The 21,987-nt window shown below is 43.4% G+C and overlaps 1 protein-coding gene across 4 annotated transcripts in view; it reads left to right on the forward strand.

Annotated features, from left to right (window-relative positions):
• The window catches only part of MOB2 (MOB kinase activator 2), a 110,537-nt gene extending 89,948 nt beyond the window's left edge, over window positions 1-20,589 (forward strand). For all 4 annotated transcript variants that reach the window (XM_048948893.1, XM_048948892.1, XM_048948890.1 and 1 more), the window contains exons 2-5: window positions 11,427-11,587; window positions 12,780-12,873; window positions 17,760-17,884; window positions 19,293-20,589. In XM_048948893.1, the coding sequence (XP_048804850.1) occupies window positions 11,427-11,587; window positions 12,780-12,873; window positions 17,760-17,884; window positions 19,293-19,603 (691 nt within the window). In that variant the 3' untranslated portion in view covers window positions 19,604-20,589. The remainder of the gene's footprint in view (window positions 1-11,426; window positions 11,588-12,779; window positions 12,874-17,759; window positions 17,885-19,292) is intronic.
• Window positions 20,590-21,987: the final 1,398 nt, after the last annotated feature.

The raw sequence follows: 21,987 nt of genomic DNA on the forward strand, positions 1-21,987 counted from the left end.
TCAGAAGGTACTGTTCTGTTATCACAAGACCTGAGCTATGCCAGGAGAGGTTGGATTTCCTGAATTAACTTGCTTCTACGTAAAGAAAAAAGTCAAAATCCATTCTTCATCTGTAAAGCTGCCATTGAGAACTGTGACCTATGGAAACTTCTAGCAATTAAATATCCTTCCTAATAAAAATGTCATAGATCACTTACAATGTAAGCAATGAGTTTTTCCAGCTTGATACAGTAGATCTGAATTTCAGGTGGAGCTGCTCCTTCACTTGATTTTTCTTTGCCCAACCTATTCATTAACTGATGAACTCCTCACAGCTGAGTCTTGGTGCAACAAGCTGCACATGTTTGCTAGCACAAATACTTTAAGAATAAGTTCACAGGTGCAGGCATGCAAAATTACTTGTGTGCAGTGCAGACAAGCTATAGCTTTCTCCCATGCTGTGCATCTAACAGTTTACTGAATTTGTTGTCACCATTCCCAGCAGCCAGCACAGCCTTCCAACGCAAGGCACGTTTTGTGCCTCCATCACAACTTGCCCGGTCCTGCTGGAAGCACCAAAGGCAGCCCCTTGCTGTTCCTTGCCTCTGGGGAGCTGGGCTGAGAGGCAGCAGCCTGGCTGAGCTCAGCTGTGAGCTGACTTGTGGCACCATGCTGAGAGCTATTTATCTTTTGGGAGCAGTGACTCACAGGAGTGTTGCCACTAACTGCTTGGGGACTGCGCCTTGCTGCCCGCCTTGCCACCTTTCATACAGTTTAGTACAGTTATAAAATAGGTTTTGAAACCCTTTTGTACTTTTAGAAAGTTCAGAACTGTACAATTCAGTTGGCAGTGCACTGATATTGTATGTACGTGTCCTCCAAGTCATAGTATGTGGGTAAGGTGGTGAGCTGGGCTTGCATCTCTAACACACATCCTTTATTGTAGATTTTTGCTAGGCTGCGCGAGTACCTAAATCTAGTCAGCATATTAGATGGATGAATGTTTTTGTGGGGAAAGGGCTGTGAGGAAAGTCAAACACTTGTGTACAAAGACAAACCTGTCTGCAGCCTGGTACTCCGAGCAGAGCAGGCTGTGTGCATTTGTGTATCTTGGGCTGTATAGCAAGAAGTCTGAGCGCTAAAGCCAGGTTTCCATGGTGAAATAATTCCTAGCTATTAAAGCACAGTTCTACTCTGAAAAGCAACTCTGTGCAAGCTACGTTGTGAAATCTCACATTTACGAGGCCAGGAGGCTTCCAAATCAAATTCGCTCAGAGAAATAGAAAAGATACCTTTGCAGTTTGGCAGCACTGTAGTTTGGGTTGGAAGATAACGAGGAGTGTCTTCAGTGCTTTGTGTGCTGAACTCCCTCCCTGCAAAGGTGTACTGAAATGTACTGCGTGTGCTCTTCTGGGAAGATAACAGGGTTGCATCAGAATAACCAGAGGGAGCAGTTGCTGCCAGAACTTGCATTTAATCATAATGCAGAAGTCAAAAGTTTTAAGTGTATTCCAATGGAAGATTGCAGGCAAGAAAGTAGCAAAAAAAAAATAATAAATAAAAATCACTGCTGAAGTTGATTGATGTGTCTTAAAGCACACGGGCAATAGATACATTAATGAAGAAGCTTCCATGTTTTTACTGCAGTACATTTTTTCTCACTTTGCAAAATCTAAAAACTTTTGAGAGATACAGGAATATTTTGTTGTTGCTAATTGGATGGGTTTTGGTTTTTCCTTGTTCATGTAAATGGGTTTTTTTGTCTCCAGAATTTCAAATCATACTGAAAAAGCTATTCTGAATGTTGTAACTTGCATTCAGATTTGGGTGCAAATTACTCATTCTCTTTCTTTCATACTCATGGTTCTTTTTCACAGCTCCCTCTGCAGCATATAATATCTACCTTTGTCTGCTCTCAACTGAGAGCCCCTTTGCCTGTGTGTTCTAATTGCAGAAACTGAATCTGTGCTGTAGGTCTTTGCCTCAGGTGGAGATATTGGTCCAGTATAACACACACACACACACACAGCTATTTATCTCTGCTGCCTTTAAAAGGACGTAACCGATCAAGATATAAATCTTCATATATGCAGATATCTGTGGTTAGGGGAGATGAATCCTATTCCAGTAGGAATAGGATTGATATCTATGCATATATACGTAGCAAACCCCACCTTGGATGGTTAAGGCAAATTTGTGTTGCTACAATAGGAATGACCTTTTCCTCTACGAGGGAAAAAGGGTATGGTAGCATCCTGGTGGCTTTGAAGTGTGTGCCTGGGAACTAAAATGAGACAAACCCCAGAACACAGGGCTCCAGCTTGTGTTTGCAGCTGAAGAATTTCAGAAAGTGCCGGGCAGAGATGCTGTTGGAGAGCTGCCCTGTGGAATTTCACAGCAGAGCCTCTCCTCTCCCTTTGTGCCCCATATGCTCCCAAGGTCTGCTCTGAAAGTACCCTCCTGGAAGCGAGTTGCCGCAGCAGGGGAAAACACCCTGGAGATGCATTTCCAAGCAGGTTTTTGCTCCGTTTTGCTCAGGTTTGGGTTTGCTTTGTCAGCTAGCCGGAGCTCACCCATGGTTGGAGGGCTACAAACAAGATAAACAAGAAGAAAACACCCCAGTTCTGTCACAGGCTGAGGGCTCTGGCACCTATGACGCAGTGTTCTGCTGTATGGTTGGTTCTAAGCATTGGTTACGTTAATTGTTGCAACACTCCGAATCTGTGACCTACTGCATCTCTTACAACAGTCCTAATTTGGCTCTGTAAAGCTCTTGAGTGTAAACATTGGGGATGATTTGTCTTTTTACTGTCCTAATCCTCGGATTACCAAAACCCTGGACTGTACTGAATCACTTAGGACAAGAATTTTGCTGAGACTTTCCTTTGGCATCTCCTGGTTTGGCTTTGTGAGAGCATTTTTGTGTGTAAAAGTAGAAGAAATAGTTCAAAATGAGTGGGATAAGATCACTTTCTGTCCTTCCTTCTGAATTGCATCCCTTGGTCCCAGAAGTAATCTGCACTTGAACCCTGCATGGTGCTGGGGCTCCATCTCCATCAGCCCCTCCTATTGGCTGGAGAAGAGCTGGACCTGTGTGAGGGTCTGCATCCAGGAGGCCCTCCTCAAAGGCAGATGGAGAGCACGGGTCCAGCCTCTGCTCTGGGAGGAGTTCTGGCAGGTATACCTGCAGAAGAAAGGAAACTCTAGTCCAGCGTGTTTTTACCACAAGAATGCACTCTGCGCATTTTTGTAGTATTAACCAAATTGTTTGCAAGCCTGGCCATGCCTCTGTATTCCTTCTTCCCAGAGTTGCATTAAACAGAGAACAGGGAAGCCTGAGCAGAAGGGAAGGAGCAGCAGCAGTACCCAACCATCAGCAAGGACCTGAACGTCCCTGTGCTGGACTTCACAAGGCGGTTACCGTGCGGCTGCTACGCTATGATGGGCAAACAGGGCTGACACCAGGGGTTAGCAGGCAAAGGGTGCAGGAGAGAGAGGTGTGAGGTGGGTGGGGATTCCTCCAGAAATAAGGGAAAAGCCTGATGTCCTGGAGACAGTACTGCAGGTGCCCAGTGTTCTCCTTGCTTTGCGAACAGCGCCAGCTGGAACTTAGTTTGACCCTGCAGAATTGTTGAGGGCTTTCTGCTGAGAAGCAGCGTTATAAAATAATGTTATGGCATTTGTCATCCTTAACATGCCTGCCATGCCTTGGCACCGACTGTTTTCAGCGCAGCATCCGGAGGCTAAGCAAAGATTCCCTTTTAAGGCAAAGAGCCACTATGAGAATCCAGGAGAAAAAGTTTCCCTGGCATGTAGGGCACATTCTTCTTTCCTCCTCCCCTTAAATAAACTATTAGTAACTTTTAAAAACAGAACAAAAATGAAGAAGCAGGACCAGAAATGCTGCCAAAGACATTTTATCCTGCACAGCCTCCTTGGAGCTGCACCGTACCCCAGCCCTGGAACTAACCCAGGGCAGGAGCTGGGAGGAGTGGAGCTGAGGTCACAGGGGTCTGTCAGAGAACCTGGGGTGGGAGGAAGCGCAGACAGTCTGAAAATGCAGTCTCTCTCCTTCCTCAAGCCCTGGAGAGACGGTCTGACCACAGCAATCCATGAACAATTGTGCTGCGTGATGCAGTGGGTTTGGGCCTGCATTCTAATACCTTACACGGTCTCCCTTCCCATGCTGATGTTTTTCTCCTTCCCAACCCTGAGTTGTGTACGTGTACACTCAGGCTTTGTGGTTGGGTGTGCTGGCATGTGGCACTTTGGGCTAAAGGCTGAGCACTGCCCTTGGTTAAAGCAGCATGTGGGGGCTGCACAGAGTTCCCCAGACAGTTACTGAAAGTGCGTAGTTCTAAAGGCAAAGAGAAATGCACGTATCCTCTCCTTTCCAACTACGCTTCTGTTACAAATGAGGCTAATTCCTATTTTCTTGTGTCGTGTACAAATAAATAAAGATGTTGAATTCTCAAAGGGTGATTTTAAGGTGACTGCAGCCTTTAAGCCTTCAATCCTTGCACCTATCAGAGGGGAAAAGACTGTAGACCGGTGTTGGAAATAAGGATGGCCGAGGTAGGAAAATGGACAGCATTTGTGGCTGTGGTGTAAAAGCTGGTGTAGCCTGCTGCTTTGTTGTTCTTGGTGGGTGCTGGTTGCTGGGAATCAACTCTTCACTCATAAACCTGTTTCCTTCCTGCTGTGAATAGGTTCAAGGCTCCCACAGTTACGCAGAACATTCTTATCCAGAAATTAACCGATAACTTCTTTCCCGTAAAACATCATGGGGAAAAAAAGAGAAGTAAACTTTGAGCAGTCAGCCTGCTTTTCCTTATGAAACGCGTGGATGGCTGAGAGCTTTGGTTTTCTCCTCTTTGCAAGGGGGAGCACGTTAGAGGAAAAGAGCTTGTATATTCAGGTTTTTAACTTCTGTATGTTGTATTTCTTCTTCTGTTGCACCCGGCTCCCGTGATTCCTTACACCAAGAAGGGAAAAGGGGAAAAACTGCCATGAAAATACAACTGAATTTGAATTACAACCCCACATTCACTGCAAAACAGAAAAACCTGGAATTGGTCATAAGGATTGGCCTAAAAGATACTGTTAAAAGGTTGGCTTACTGCCTCTCTAATTCTGTGTTGGCTTGTGTTTTAAGAGGCTAACCCCCAGCCTCAGATTACCAAGAGAGTAGGTTTGGCAAGAGTACTTTGTCATACTTGGGCTGTGGAGGCTATTTTAAAACTTGACATTTCAAAAAGAAAAGAAAAGAAGTACAGGATGAAAATCAAAGGCAAAGGTAGTTTCTGCTAACTTGGTAAGTATAGAGGTACCCCTGGGTGAAGTGTAACGTGGTGTTGCTGTTGGAGATTGTAAGTTCTCAGAAGTCTGCTTTCCACAAAGATGCTGCAGCTGGTATTGCAGCATTTCAACCCTCATGCTTTATGGCTTGTGAAAATGCAGATTGTAAGCACAAACTGGGCACTTGAGAGTAATCCCTGTGGCCCCATTAACCCTGCTCCTAGAGTTGGAAGTAGATGATTTCTAAGGTCTCTTGCAACCAAAGCCATTCTGTGATTTTATAACATCTTATTTTGTTTTTTATCTTCCTCAAAACAGCGTTCTCCTTTTGTGCCACACTTTTATGCATTCCTATGGACCTTGGGCTCTCACTCTGTTCTTGCCAGCACTGACTCTGTCACAACTACACTGTCACAGCTGGGAAGCACTGGGAAGCAAATTCAGTTGGGATTCCTAGGTTCATACCAGTCTACCTGGAGTAATAAATTGCATCGATTATGTAAAAAACATTAGCCACTAAATAAGTCTCTTCATTGTGCAATTATCTTTGACTGTATGATCCTTGCAGACTTGAGGTGGTTTGTGCATCTTTAAGTTTGCAAGCAGGGAGACATTTGCTATGTAAAGCTTGCTGGACCTGTTCTCTTGATTCTTCTAATGGAAATCAGCATATCTGAGACCTGACTGGAACCTGACATTGGTGCAAGATCCAGAGGGTCCAAAGTGGCTGGGGTTTGGTCTGCAGCTCTGGCTCCTCACTGCAGTGGGGTTTTGTTGTTGTTGTTGTTTTAAGCTTATCCTTCCAAAGCTACTCCTATGTGTGGTGCTTTCTTCTGGAAACAAGCAAACAAAAACGCCTCCCAGCCTTCAATATGCCATGTAAAAAGGGTGCAGCAAGACGGTGGTTGTAGCAGAGTCCTGAATAGGTAGAGATGATTTTATAATGCACGGTCAGTTCAGTTAACCACCGTTATCTCTTCTGAGGTCAAACTTGTATTAAATAGGGCTCATATGAGCAAAATGTTGGATGCCTGGTACGATTCCTAAGTGATGTGAGCTCAGTCAGGCTGGGGAGCGTTTCCACACTGGTCCATGTGGTGTCCCTGATCTGTGTTCAGCTAAATCAGACTGCTTCCCACATGCTTCAATCAAACAAATCATATCGGTTAAAATTGAAGCACATCTTTGGTATTTGCATCATTAATAAACTTTTTTTTAAACTGGCATTTGTACTTGAATCTTAACAAGGCAGTTAGCCCAGGAAGATGATGGTGGCCCAGCAGCTCTGTTACTCACTAGGGTTTTCTTACACGTCTCTTGCTCCAGTGAGATCCAGGCAGGTTTCCAGCTGCTGTGTTCTCTCAGGTGAACACAAGGCTGGGTATGGAAGCCCAGGCAGTAATGAACGGACTCAGGCTGGAGCTGGTTTGCTTAACCTTCTGTTATGATGCTTCATGTGCATGACCTCTCTTTTACCATCTCTTTTCCTTCTCTGGATCTTCTTCCTGGATGTAACTTGGCCCATGGCATCATATAGGAGTGCCTAAAACCAAACAAAGCCAAACCTATCCTGAGACTTATGTGAAGAATGAATTAGCACTCTGGTTTACCTGTCAGTAAAAACTGCTGAGTGCTACCTTTCCTTGGCTTCCATGAAGATGTTCTTTCCGTAATTAATAGACAAGAACCCATGGTAAAGTTTTGATCTGACCTTGACAGACCTCCCCATAGTGCAGAGCTGCACTGGGGGTACATTGATCTGGCATACAAGTGCTGAGACATGCTCAGCAGAATTCTTATTGCTCACAAAGACAGGGCTAAACACAGATCAGGGCTTTTGCTGGCTTTAGGATGAGGGTTTTTTTTTGTTTTTTTTGGTTCTTTTTTAGGATACTGCCCTTCTTGTGGTCTTATGACATTGAGTTCCATTTTCCAGTAAATAGACTACAGGTGATGGATTTGGGTGTTTCCTGAGTAGAACAATGCAACTCTACTGTTTTTGACACATTTCCTTTCATTGAAAGCAGGATGAATGAACTGTTTCTGAATGTGCTGCTTTATGTTTGCTGCTGTAGCGTTCCCTTATAAGGGTGTTTGGGACAGCTCAGAAATAGCAACGCATCATTTTTTGTATTTGTATGCTTTAAAACAAAAAGTTGAAGAAGGCCTTTTGATTTTAAACACTTTGCAGCACGCAACAAAGAGTAACAGTTGCTTCTCTATGTGCCTTTGGAGTTGGTTTCAGGTAGATGGTGGTTTCTTATAAGCCATTGAAACAGTGCTGCACTTGCAGGAAAGGAGAGCAGAAAGAAGCTAAGTTGTTAACTTTGTGCTTTTTAATAAACATCTGAGCTTTGGTTTAACACTGCTGTCACTTGTTGGCTCTTGATCACGTCGTCAACTGTTCTCTATACTGTTGTATGCTCCAGCTTTCTACATCTGCAAAGAAAGTGCTTTAGTATTGACTATTATTGATAGCTTCTAAGCTAAACCAATGGTTTTGCAACCCAGACTGAGCATGATTCAATTAATGCTAGAAAGCCTGATACAACCGCAGCCCTGCCTGAGGAAAGATGTGCAGTCCACTTCGAAACTTGGCATTCTTAGAACTGGGGTATATTTTTGTTTGTAGTTACAGCGTTTGCACCATGTATTATCCCAACCAAACTGCACGCAAGTCATGAAAATCTGATCGTAGAAACAAATCCTATGGTCTTGCTCTAATGCTCAGCAGCTGCTGGAAGTTAAAAAGAAGTTGGTGCTGCAGATGGTGCTTTGACATTCAGGTTTCAGCAGCGTGAATTAAAACCCTTTTGTATCAGTTGCTGCAGGTTTTGTGATGGTACCTGTGAGACGGGTTCCTTCTTAAAGTGAGGCAGAGCTTTGGAAAGGGGCAGGGCATGGGTTCCTCCAGGAAGCTTCTGTTTGAAATGATCCAGTTCCAGACTGAGGCAGTTGTGGAAAGACTTACCATCTGTTGAAAGATGCAAAGTGGCTGCACATACTAATCCAGCAAAGAAGCGACGTTTGTGTGGAAATGAGCTTGGCTGTGTTTGGGGCCTTTTTTCTGGTACAAGGACTGCTCATAATTGTTTGTGTTAGCAAACTTGTGGGAAATACCTAGCATTGCATTTTTGTTTCTTTCCTTGAAATGGCAAGAAGATGCCAAAGCGAGAATGAGGTAAACGCAATGCTCTTCTCTTCACTGCAAGGCTGCCTCAGTCTGCTGCATCCAGCTTCCTCCCGTGGTTTCCCTCTGCATCTTGGCTCCATGGCAGACTGTGACTTCTCTGTCTCTCTCTTCCCTCCTCTTCCTCTTTGCTGACGTGGCACAGCCCTGACGCAGGGCTCTTGGTTTAAGTGTCCTGGAGTAAAGCAAAGGCACACAGACTGTTCTATCCACACTGCTTCTCTTCTCCCAAGTGGTTAATGCGGTTTCCCAAACCACTCTTTTAAACTGAAAGGATATTCTGCCTGAGTGTTACGCAATTGTAACTCTCATTTCTTTACAAAATCAACTTATCCATGAACATCTGAATCCTGCTCCTTTCCCCAACCAACCAGTTGAAAAAAACTCAAGGTGTGCATTCTGGATAAACATTAATAATGTCTCTCCAGAGGTCCAACTGGTATGAAGGTGCTACTTGGAGCACACCAGGCTTGGTTTCAGCAGTGTAGAAGCAAGGCAGCTTATGTTTGGAATTAGGCAAATTCGTGCCCTCGAGTGTTTTTTATTAGCTCAGGGCCAAATGCATAGCATCAAGTGGATTTATGCTGCTTACTGTCAGGGTAAGGTAGTTTCAAGACTTAATAAGGTAGTCCTGCAAAAGGAACAGGACAAACGTGTTGTGTCATATAAAGTCAGGTCACAGATTAGCAAACAATAATCTGTTCTTTCTTGTTGTTGTGTTTTCCTTGGGTATGATTTCAAGTTCTTTGAAAACCTGAAGCCTTGCACCCAGGCACAAGTGAAGTACATCTTCCATACCTTCTTTAAATACCTCCAAGGCCCTTCTGCAATTCTTTCATGGATGCTTCTTTCTTATCTCCAGGTCACTTCTGTGTGATGAGGTTCAAAAGCAATCTTGCAAATATAAGGGTTTGAAGACAAGAATGCATAGCTGAGAACCAGCATCTGCCAGTTTAAGTAACTCCTCTGTGTTAAAAGCATTCTGCTTTGAAATGTCTGACTTCAAGTGTCCTAGGACGTCCCTTTGGGCTGCAGCTGTGTGAATTAGTCCAGATTGCTTCATTAAATCAACCTAAGGGATATGTATCTTGTAGGCTTCATTTTGATTGGTATGTGCTGCTGTGGAAAAAGGAGATGACAGAAAATGTGAAAGAAAAGCAGCTACACGCTTAACTGGTCGTCTGAAGTACTGCTTTTAGTTTATTCTCCTACTGGATGTGTAGTCCTTAAAAAGATGTTTGTGTCACAGGTGTGTCTTCTCTAACTGACATTATTCACGAACATGTAGGAATACAGGGCAACCATCTTTTCTATACTGGAGGTCTCCTGTGGTTGTTCCTACCCATCCATGACATGAAAATCCATTGTGAGAGTGCGTGTATCGTGCTGCTGTTGTAAGCTTTCCTTGATGATGGCATTCCTTTCTCATCTTGAAGGCACTCTGGTAGGTAAGGAGAAATGCAACAAGGCTTAATGAAAGTTCTAGGTGGTGAATAGCGACAGTCCTGGTGACTGAGTTGTAGAAAGTTATGGCGTGCCTCTGCCCACTTAGTGCAGTGTTGAAGGTGGGGACCATGAGTCGCTCTGAAGACAGGTTTAGAGCCCATAGGGAGAGAAATCCAAATAACCGTATGTTCTTCGGGAAAAGCACTGACGTGTGAAACACCATTCCAGGGAAGATGTGCAACTCGGTCATAAAGCAAGAATCAAGAGTGTATTTTGGAGACGTGTTTGGAAGATTTCTTTTTTTGAGTGTGCTAAGAGCCAGAATCAAGACAGTTTCCTTGCGATGGGATCCAGGCATGTTTCAAAAGCAAACTTAATGCACTCATCTGCAAAGGTGGACTTGTCGTGGCTTTGCATGTCCTTAAAAACCTACTCTTTAACCAAGAAGACCTGGCACTGAAAAATCCCAGCATCTCTTTCATGTGTGTGATATAGTGCATACCAAGCATTGCCCTACTGCAACTTGTCCCCCACTGTTAAAAAGAGCTTCTGTTTCCAGTTAGGTGGAATTTTTAATTGTAGAAACACGTGGATATGCAGCTGTTTGACTACATAGAGCCTAAAAAAACCAAAGTGTTGGCCCACTGACTTTGCTCAAATGTCCGTCCTGAACCCCCATCCCAGGAATTCTGGTTGTGTTCAGCCTGGTTTGAGGGTGTTAAAAACAGAGTGGGAGGAAAACTCTGACAATTTCAGCAAACACTTGAGAAACAGGAGATCAAAAGTCACTGTACTCCATGGAAATCAATGTACGCTATGGGATGCTGTTAGTCTGCTTTTGTAGATCCTCATGAGGCTTCTTTCATGATACAGCTCTGCTAGTAGCTGTTTGCAGTGGATTTTAAAGGATTTCCAGGTACTTTTGTATTTGTCACTGCTCCTGGAATCACCATTGCTCACTTCCAAAGGATGCGTGGAACCTGAGAATGGGATGGAGTACCGAGTAATGCTGTAGCTTTGAATAAGCAGTGCCACAACATTGTATGGAAGGAGCATGTTCCCAAGTGGGAGCCATCTTCGTGCAACAGCCTGCTTTTACTGCAGGTGGCATTAGTGTGATGCAGCAGGTCGGCAGCACGCTCGCATCAGCACATCTCCTTTGGGCGCAGCACTGTTTTGCTGTCCCAGCTGTTCACAGGTACAGACCAGCTGTTACTCTCCCAAATAACTTGCAGTCTGAACTGACAGAAAGGCAATGGAGTTGCAACTGTTCAGTCTGAAGTTTTTCACACCGTACGGAATTTTCCCAGTAACTTGAAAAAAGTGACTGAATTCAATGCGCTTTCTCAAAAACTGCTTTTAGCTTTATTTAGAAAGTTAGGCTGAGGGGAGAGGAAGCAGGAGAAACGGTATAAACACAAACGCAGGACTTTGGATAAACAGACTTCTTTCAGGTTTCTTCAGCTGTTCACCAGCAGTGAAGGTAACCCATCTTCTTTTTCATGTCTTGCAGGAAATCCAAGGGAAAGCCAAATGGTAAAAAGCCAGCGCCGGAAGAGAAGAAACTTTACCTAGAGCCAGAATACACAAAATCCAGAATTACCGACTTTGAATTTAAGGAGCTGGTGATGTTACCACGAGAAATAGACCTCAACGAGTGGCTCGCCAGCAACAGTGAGTATTCTGATCACACAGCCCTCGAGATTGCTGTCCACACCCAAGTAGGCATTCATTCACTCTTTTTTTTTTCTTTACTGTTTTCAGCACTTAGAAAAGCATGCAGTGACTATTTATGCTCACTGCATAATGCATGTCATTATACCCTGAATAGTAATTAAGCTGTCTTATACAAACCAACTGTGCTCAGCACTGGGGAGGTGGATGCGTTTCTTCCTCTGCCTTACTGTGGCACCAAGGGCATGAAAGTTTCTAACACTCTTTTGAGGCCCATCGCTTCCCCTTCTGACTTCTCTGCTAAACGTGCAGCTCAGTGTGTTTCACACTGTTGGCCTTCCAGAAGCACTGTAAAAATTGTAATTTAGTAAGGTTCTTATGAAAGCTGAGTTAACAACCAGACGTTTAGGAGTCTTTTGGTTAGACGACTTCTCTCCGTTCCATCCAAGCTTTGTTGGAATTACTGTGAATTGAAACTGCAGTCAGGCTAGGACTCAAAAGATGTGACCAACGACTGCAGTTGAGTGCTGTATCAACGCATCTCAGTTCTGATGCATTTTCTTGTGCTGCTGTTTTGTGTGCCATTCTAATCTGTGGCTGTGACCCAATGTTTTCATTTCCAACAGGATGTGGCAGTAGCAAGAAATTACTTGGATCTGTATTAGAAAAATTAGAGTGGCTCGTTAAGAAAAAGTGAGGGGGTCCCACAGTTTTAAAATGTTAGTATCTCAGGAGATTTGTTAAAAGTAGCAGTGTGCTTGTTTTCATGCTGATTTTCTCAAGGGAGATACGTCATTAGAACTGTTAATGTTGTTTTGTAGCCACTGTGCATTTTAAGTCTGACTTCAAAAGAATGTAGAAAATTGCTTGCCTTCAGCTTGTAACAGAGCATTCTACTGGAAAGGTGAGGCTGATGACAGAGACACTTTCCAGTCTCGCTACTTTGTGAGTAATAAGAGCTGATGCATCGTAGTGCTTTCATCTTAAATCAAAACAAGAGCTTTCATTCTCTGTACCTCTTTGTTTTGCAATTCATCATTAGACTCATTTAACTAAATCATGTTTAAGTATGTATGCAAGCTTAAGACGCTGAGGTCACTTAACTTGATCTATTTAAATAATTGTTGGGAGGACAACCGGTGTTTGAAAGTATTTTATTTCTGAACTCCTTTCCTTTGTGTTTATTTTTCAGCAACAACTTTCTTTCATCACATCAACTTACAATATAGTACAATCTCAGAATTCTGCACAGGAGAGTCGTGTCAGACCATGGCAGTGTGCAATACGTAAGTCAGTATTTACTACTACAGGGTTTCCACAGAGCCTCGGGAGGAGCTTGGGGAAGGAGACTGGAATTAGGTGGCACGGGGCAAGCAGATCTCTTTGCTCAGTAAGGACACAGCAGCTGGGCATCCTTTTACCTCTTCTCAGTGAAGGGTGGTGTTGTGAAGGACTAGGAGGACTGGATCTTTGACTGTTTGGAGCTGGTTTTATAAGGTAGGATCAGAGAGGCAAATTACTGTGTGTACAGCCTGCGGGGAGGAGGAGAAGAAAAAAGAGAAAATTTCCTTACTGGTAACACTGCCATAGAAGGCAGGGAAGGATGAATGAGTTGAAAAATGTCCGGGAGTGCTTCTTGATAGCTGGAATGTTGGCAGAGCACCAGGCTGCTGATGGTTAACCTCTGGCCTGACGTGAGCCACTGGTTCTCTGCCGGAGCCCCTGGGAGCAGAGGGCACAAGTGGCAGCTTTGCAAAGAGTACAGAAAATGTTTTGGATTGGCACTTTCCCTCTGCAGGACTTGGTACACTTGGTAAGTGTTGACTAGCTGTTGCTTAGAAAGAAGGCTTTGTAGCTGTACTGTATATGGTGAGCATAAGAAACATTTACCATGAACTCCTGCTCTTGATTAGCACGGTCCAACATAATGGAATATGAGATCCACTTCATTATGAATAAGCCTGTTATTTGGGTGTTGTTTTCTCTCCAAAGCGTGTTCATAGTCTTGTTCTTTCCTCCTCTTGCATTTCCTGGGATTATATAGTTGAGATGGATTTTAAAACCCAAGACTGAGTGAGTTAGTACTGAGCAGTTAGTGAGTACATCAAACAAACATCCTAGAGAATGTGTGGAAAAAAGCAGGGCTCTGTATTGTATCCCTAATGAGAATTAGGCAGTGCTAAACAGGAACCCTTGCTTTATGCACTAGGCTATCCTGTTATCTTGTACACTTAAAATTAGTATCAGGCCCTTTCTTTGACAGTGCTCTGAAGAACACAAAGTGCATGGAGGATATTTTTGTGTGCAAAAGTTGAAAAGATAACCGTCAGTAGAGAATGAAAAGCCATATTAGAGGCTTGGGAAGCAGGCTGGAACAGAAAGTAAAAAATCTCTACTGGGCCAGATTTTATCAATAGTGGACAACGTGTCTCTCACCGAGAGGTGGTGATCTGTATAAGAGTGTTTTGTTGATTCTCAATCCCAAACTTTCTCATGTTTGAATTATTAACGTAGTACTGGCTGCTCAAAGAAATCGTCTTAACTGTTAATCTAAAACTGATAGATAGGAAGCCGTGGTTCAGAGGAGGTGGCGGTGCTGCTCTGTTCTGCTGTAGTGAGCCTGTAAGCAGATCATGTTGCAGAATAAAGAAAGGAAGTGCCTCTGTGTGGCTTCAGCTGCATTGTTAGTGGTGAGGACTGATAGCACAATGTTCCTGTTCCTATCCTTTGTTTGGGAAAATGGAAAATTACGCTATTAGGGAATAACAGGAAGCATGTCTACACTTGGGTGAAAACTTGAAACGGTTTGTGTTTAGCAAAATGGTATCCAATTATTTTCCTGTACTTGGAGGCAGATGACTGAGGCACGTTTGCAAACTGCAGGCTTCATATTTTGTTCTTTTATGGAGCGTGGGTTCATCCAGCTCCATGCCTCCATGCAGGTCAGCCTTGAGGGGCCTGTTTATAACTGTTCTCCAAATATCTCCAGTGACAATTCTGCACAGCCCTTACGTTCTGCCTTTCCTCGCTGTTCTCATGGATTGTGCAGAAGTGCCACATTGATGCATATTTGTCCATCTCCAGTCAGGACTATGACAAAGCCAGATTTTCCCCCTACTTTTTATTAAAAACAAAAACCTTGCCCTAATGAAGGTTAACAGATGTGTGTTGTGTCTCTGGCTATTCTGCAGTATATAAAGCACATCAGTGAAGCATTAGAGCCAGCTGCTGATTAACCTGATAGACCTGGATTTGACCATCTGTAACTGTGATCCGTTTGTTGAGGCAGTTTGGAAATAGGCAGTGCCTACCCATGCTGGGTTGTCACAGAACTCCAGGTTCTGCAAGTAAGGGCTCAGTTTGCCACTTTGTTCAGGGCTGGCTTCAGTAATTCAGTACAAAGTTCTGCCTCTTGTTCCTCCAGGGTGCTTTCCCTACCCCCTTTCCCTCAGGCTTGGTTTGGGCCTGTTCCGGTGTTACCTAAGCAAAGTGTGTATTAAAGGGTGGAGGTGTCAAACGTGACAGAACAGGGTGCTGGGGAACTGCTTTGTATTCAGGCTTCCTACAGATACTCAATCCTAGGGTTAGAGGATGAGTTGACAAAATAAAAAGGAGATGAACCTAAACAAATGGGTAAGGGTTGAACTTTGCTCCTGTTATACTTCATTATTTTTGTAATAGGCTTTCCTTTCTCTTAAATCCTTTCTTCATTTCTTCCTGCCACTCACAACAGAGCTGCCAGCTCCACCGTCTCTCCCTCTATGAAAGCTTAATGTCACCTAAATTTTACAAATGTAACAAAATCAAAATCTGTACAATGTGAGCACTTTTTGAGAAGTGCCTTTAAATGTCTGTCTTCACTTCCTTTGTGCTTTTCATTTGTTCCCTACCATGGCACTGTGCTGTCACAGTGCCAGCAGTGCAGTGCAGTTTGCTTTCTTGAGCCCTTTGGTGGCCCCAGCCTGGAGAGAACTCAGCATGAGTGGGAGCTGCTTACGGGGCAGTCATGGAATGCCAGGGACACCTCCCTTTCTTCAAGATATGTCCAAGTTCTCTTCACAGCACTTCAAACATGAGAAGGACAATTTTAATCAACAGGCCAATCCTTGCTTTTGGTCTCAATTCCTTTCTTTTATTACTAGCCAAGACAAAAAGGTTACATGGTGGGATGTTGTAGCAGATTTGTTCAACTTGCATTTTCCTCTCAGTGAACCTACACAGTTGCCAAACTGTTACCTTTACCTAAACTCCAGTTATTCAGGTTGGTTTCTCCAGCCTGAGAAAAGCGAGGTGCAGACAGTCCTGTCTGCTCTTGGCAACAAGCCAAGAGTCTCTTGGGTCTTTTAAGACCAAATATCACTCAGAGAGGTGCTTGGGATTGTGCTTCTCCAGCTTAAAGCTGGACTCGACTAAAGAAACAGACCCAGCTTAGATTTGCTCACTACATTGCATAATTAAGTCTTTATAAATGAAATAAGCAGTGATGAGTAGAGCCCATGCCTATTTCAGTGCCTGACATAGCTTTTTATGCCTGATGTTTTCATCCTCTTTCTCCCATTTATGCCATTTTGCAGGCAATAACAGAGAGACCAAGCACCACATGCTAAAAATGAGCTGAACTAGTTTTCAGTTGTCTCTCCCCTTTAAGTTTGAGCTTACCTCTGCTCTCTTTCCTCCAGTCTTCATATGGCCTAGCATAGAGTGAGGGTCTACAGTCATCACATATTGCTACTGCCTTCACACCACCAGCCTCAGGTCCCGGATCAATCTTTCTGGGCAGTGACAACACGCTGTAAATAAGAGCTTCTCAGTTGCTGTGTAACATTTTTCTTTAATGGCTTCAGAACAATTTTGATGGTCAGTATGCATAAAACTCCCCTTTCCAAGTGGCACCTACGAGTCCTTGCAGCTCATTGTTGATCAGCCCTGTTAGGCAGAGAAAAAAACATTTAATCTGTATCTCTCAAGGGAGGAAAAAAAAATATATATATATCCAGAGGTGGTTAAACATCACAGTGAAGAAAGAAAAATGTTGCAAAGGAACTGAGAGGAGCAATACAAATATCTTTCTTATCAGTCTCATAATTAAGTAGTCCTGACCTGGAGCTCAGACTGTTCAGAGTAACAGTTCACGTACGGGAACTCAGATAACTCAAATGTGACACTGACAAGAAACAAAGGTTTTGGCCCACGCTTTATCTGTAAAACATTTCTTACTGTGCGTATCTGATGCAGCCAATAGCTGCTTCTGGTCACGGAAGTGCTTTAATTAACCATGATTTAAAGAAACAAAAATAGAGGGAACAAAACTTCAGTGCTTTCTTAGCGTCCAGATTCCTTTCTCAGATATGTGTAGTAATTACTAAGAGAATGTTTCTTGATCAGCTATCAAAACTGAACAGATGATGATGGCTAAGAGATTGAGCTCAGGTTGCTTTTCAGAGCCTCACAATATGCTTATGATGCCATTCCTTTTAAGAGCCTACAGAATGATGCTCTGCTGGTACAATCAAATGTTAAATCCAAATGTTACTGGATTTTGGAAACAAAGGAGTTGGATTCTAAGGCACATGCTTAAGAATGTCCAAAAGGGTTGTGACAAGATTCCCCAGATGCTGTTTTGCAGCAGGACTTGTTAAGAACACTTCCAAGTACCTCAAAGCTTTTTTCAGCCTGGTGTTCTGGAGCCACCTTCTGTCAGCTTAATAATATTACACTACAAGTTTAATTTCTTTGCGTTGTCATACATCAGATCTCCTGTTTACTTTTTTTTTTTTTAATTTATTAAAGGCAGCAACAGTGGAATAGTTATAAGGCACCTTCCTGTGCAGCTTTGTGGGCTGCAGACCCTCAGTCTATCACGGACAGTTATACTGCCTCACCAGTATACTCAACTCACCAGGGCAACTCAACTTGGAAACTTGTCAGCAGGCTTTTGGGGCTCATTGTTACTTTCCTGTGCTCTGGACTAAATTGATGGGGAGAGGCAAACCTGACTAACAGAAATTTAGGGCTTTTGATGTAGGAAGATATCCTGAAGTCCACCTCCTCCGTGGCAGCTACGATTTTATTCAGAAATGCTGCAGTGGTTTTGTATTATTTAGAAACTCACCTCTTAGGAGTTCAGCTGAGGATGCAGGGCGTAACGTGACGCTGTGGGCTCTCTCCACAGACAGTACTACTGGTATGACGAGCGGGGGAAGAAGATCAAATGCACTGCTCCACAGTACGTCGACTTCGTCATGAGCTCAGTGCAGAAACTTGTGACAGACGAGGACGTCTTTCCAACAAAATACGGTATGCTAGCCTTTGGGTAGCTGCTTCATACGGCTCTTTGGAGGTGCAAAAAAGCAAGGTGAAAGTTGACATGCAGCTTGAATGTTAATACCAGGCAGCTTTCACAGTATATTTTTAAGGGGTTATTTTAATTTGGGTTCGTTCCTGCAGTGTCAAAGAATTACACTTCTGGCATACAAATTGGGATGAAGATCTCCCACTCCTTGGCTAATGTTTTACCACTGGTACAGCTTTTTGTTCCAGGAAGCAGCCTGTGTTCAGAGAACAGTCGCCATGTGGGTATTAAACACAGCGTGTTGCCAGTAAAATTTAACCTTGTTATTAGCATTTCTTTCAGAACCCTGATGCATTAAGTGGGAAATAAATTGCATTGCCAGCAGCATCGCTCCTCTTCCCTGCCTAACGGGGCTTTTTTTCCTCAGATTGTTTAGTCTCCATTCCCTTCCAAAGATTAAATAAGAACAGGATTTTTCAGGCCTGAAAAACAGCAGAAAAGTAATTTTCACTCAAATTTGTATCTTACAAGACAGCATTCCCTTCAATTAAGGGAAAAAAGGCTGATACCTGTGGAGCAGAAGTTACTGTAGATAGGCTTAATCAGGAAAAAAAGTAGCTGGCTTCTTAAATCTCTTTACTAGGTATCTGGGGAGCTAGGATATTACAATATTTTTGTAATGGCATTTACTTAGAAAGAAGGCAGTGCCTACTAAGGTAGCAGCAGATAGGACTGTTATTCTGGTGGGTTTTAATATGCTAATTCAAAAGGGCAACGAGAGCCTTTCATCTAAGTGATCTGTCAGTGTGGCCAAGATGCACTGTAGACCAGTAACACTTCTTACCACCCATCATGCACAGAATGGCTGCTTTCTATTTTCCTTCTTGCCCCAGTTTCACTGTCAGCATCACAAGCAGTAGTTGTCCAAGAAGTGTCTTCTACAGTGAGGGCACAGTACTGCTCCAGCAATCCTAATTCAGACTGCACCTGATAGAAGGCATCTGGTAGCCTTCCCTTTTCTATCTGACAGCATTTCAATCATGAAATAAGGGAGGTCTGCCATGTACCTTAGCATCCATTTCATGATCTGTGACTACCAGATGTGCTATGTGTTTCCAGCCAAAATATATGCCACTCCTGAACAAATTATTCAAGAACCCCGAATAATCTCTCATCATTTCTTAAAGTAACAAAAAATGTTGTGTTTTAAAGACATTACATTTTCTTCCCAATTTTTAACTTTACAGTTTAAAGTCATAGAACACAGAATCATAGCCTTAGCTTTAAATGAAATGCTTCAAACCGTACTTAAGGTGAGCTATCTGTGCTTACCCAGTTTTGCCAGAATAAATGGTGCTGTGGGACTGGAGGTGACCGGCTGGAACTGCTACGGTGTTTCTGTCTTCCTTTCAGGCAAAGAATTTCCAAACTCGTTTGAGTCCTTAGTGAAGAAGATCTGCAAGTACCTGTTCCACGTGCTGGCCCATATCTACTCCTCACACTTTAAGGAGACTTTGGCACTGGAGCTGCACGGACACTTAAACACGCTCTACACACATTTTATCCTATTCATCAGGGAGTTCAACCTGGTGGACCTTAAAGAGACCACCGTCATGGACGACCTCACGGAGGTCCTGTGCAGCAGCAGCGGGAGCAGCAGTAATGGGAGCGGCAACGGGAGCAGCAACAGCGCAGGAGCACAGAACCACGTGAAAGAGAGATGAGCCTCCTCCAGGATCAAAACTAACATTAAAAACAATATTATATATTATGTGTGTATGTGTATGTATACGTTCAGATATACATACAGGCATATACAGCTATGAAAGCTGAAAAAAAATTATGCTGCCACCACAGGACGTGTAGTCATATGGGACTGTATGGAGCTTTGGTTTAATGCGCCACCTGGCGAGAAGTTGCACCAATTTTTATTTTATTTTCTGTCCACTCTTCCTTTTACCTATTCAGGTGGATGGTGAGTGCTGTTTTTAGAGAAGAGCCAAGCCTGAGAGTGGGGCCACTCTTATTTCTTTGTTTTGGTTTGGTTGTTTTGGTTTTTCTTTCTTTGGTCTTGAGTGCAAGCCCTACATCTTCCGAGGATGGTGGTCTTGCCATTTTAAAAATACCTATTATATTATGAGAAGTGACTTTTACTTTGAAGTGGCTTAAAATGCAGATTTATTTGGGTTTTTTGGGGGGCGGGGTGGTTTTCTGGTTTGGTTTTACATAGACTGCCCCTGACCCCTGCCAAAAGCTTCCCAGTTGAGTGCATCTTGCCCTTTGCTAGCTTGGAATGGGAAGAAACTCCTGGCTTGACTAGAGCAGCAACTAGGGGCTTGCTACGTGTTGAGAGTGGGCATGATTCTCCAGTTGTTACATCTACTTGGTCACAACATGTGAACGTGCAAGAGGATCCACGAGCCTTTCTGCTTATTGCTCCTACAACATATATGCTCTCTCCCCTGCTCCCTCCGCCTCCTCTTTTTATTTATAAAGATGTGCCTGGGAAAAGAGTAACATCACTGGTCTAAAACCAATGTGCAAGAGCCACCACCACGCGTTTCCCAATGAATGGAGGCCCGGGGAGGGAGGAGAAGGGCACATTGAGTCCGTCACTGCCTGTGCTAGAAAGATGGCTGTTGGCATAAAATTATATTGTTGGCTTATTTTAGTTCATCTGTTCTATAATAATAAAAACAAATCTATCAGCCATGAGCTTTGTTTTTGTGTTTGCAGCGCCAAAAGTCACTGGAGTCTACCCCTAAAGCTTCCTTTTCACTACTGAATGCTCTTAACCCTGCTGTCAACCAGCTTTATAAACAGTTTGTCTTCCACCCTGTAAACTAGCATTTATCATCAATTTCTCGTCTTTTTTTCCTGGTACTGCTAGGAGTACCTCCAGGTAAACTTGCAGACTCCAAGGGAAAGCAACACACAGAAGGAAACAACTTTCCTGGTAGTACACATTTTCAAGTTCCTGCTATCTAGACATGCTCCTGGATACTTTGCAGCAAATACAGCATCACAGTGTCTGCATCAATAACATTACTTTCTCATCTCCTCTGAATTCTGGCACTCCAGAGTTCCAGTTGGTAAAAAGCCAGATTTGGCTTGCAATTGCACTTTTACCAAGTCTGTAGAAAACCTTCTTTGTGAATTGTTTGTTACCATTTTTAAAGTATTTACATCATTAGTAACTGACATGGCACAAATTCCAGAAAGACTTCCTGAACAAGTTCTTTAACTGCTTTAGAAGTCAGTAAGAAAGGGGAGATGGAGAGAAAGTACAAGAGCAGAGAGAACAATTTCACAGAGGAAAGACAAGGAAAAGCACAAGCAAGCAGAGAAGCAGAAAAAAAGCACAAGAAAACAATGGTTAAGTAATATGGCAGAGCAACCAAGGTAGAGGAAGAAAAAAAGCTTAGATGAGAATAAATGGAAGAAGTTACAGACATAAGGGGAAAATAAGAGCAAGAAGACATGAGCACAAGGAAAGGGAAGTAGAGAAGCAAGAGAAAACAACCTTTGTCAGCCCAGGTGTCACCTTTCATGTGTACACATGTGGTACGCTGTCAGTCAGCAGGTGGGTGTGCTGCCATCCTGCTGACCCGCTCACCCAGATGCTGTTAACAGCCTGGCCTGAGTGCAGTCTTTCCTCACCACATCCTTCTGCTACTGCCACCACATCCCGATGGAAAGTCCCATTCTCTCTTCATTCAATGGTTTGAGCCTTCCATAACAACTCCCTGCAACAATGTCTGAAGGGAAAAACCTGTGTTGAGTTGGTTTATCAAAAGTGAGCAGCTATCAGAACAACGGCATTTGTAAGGCCCCTGTACTTACAGTGTACCTGCAGTGACAGCAGGCAGTACAGATAAAGGTAAGAAAGAAACAGTGAGCACAACAACCCAAACCCAAATATCCCTGGTAATTATCTACTTGTGAAAAGGCATCTGCAGTCTTGAAGAAGGGCACTTAGAAATGGAACACGTCTAGGAAAGGTTGCGTTGAACAAGAGGCAGTTGATTAAACCAACTTAGCTTCATGTTGTGAACTGAAAGTTAAGAGTCGTAATTACCAAATTGGTAATTGCCATGCCTTACCTTTC

This window comes from Lagopus muta, chromosome 6, assembly GCF_023343835.1.
Source record: "Lagopus muta isolate bLagMut1 chromosome 6, bLagMut1 primary, whole genome shotgun sequence".
NCBI lineage: Eukaryota > Metazoa > Chordata > Aves > Galliformes > Phasianidae > Lagopus > Lagopus muta.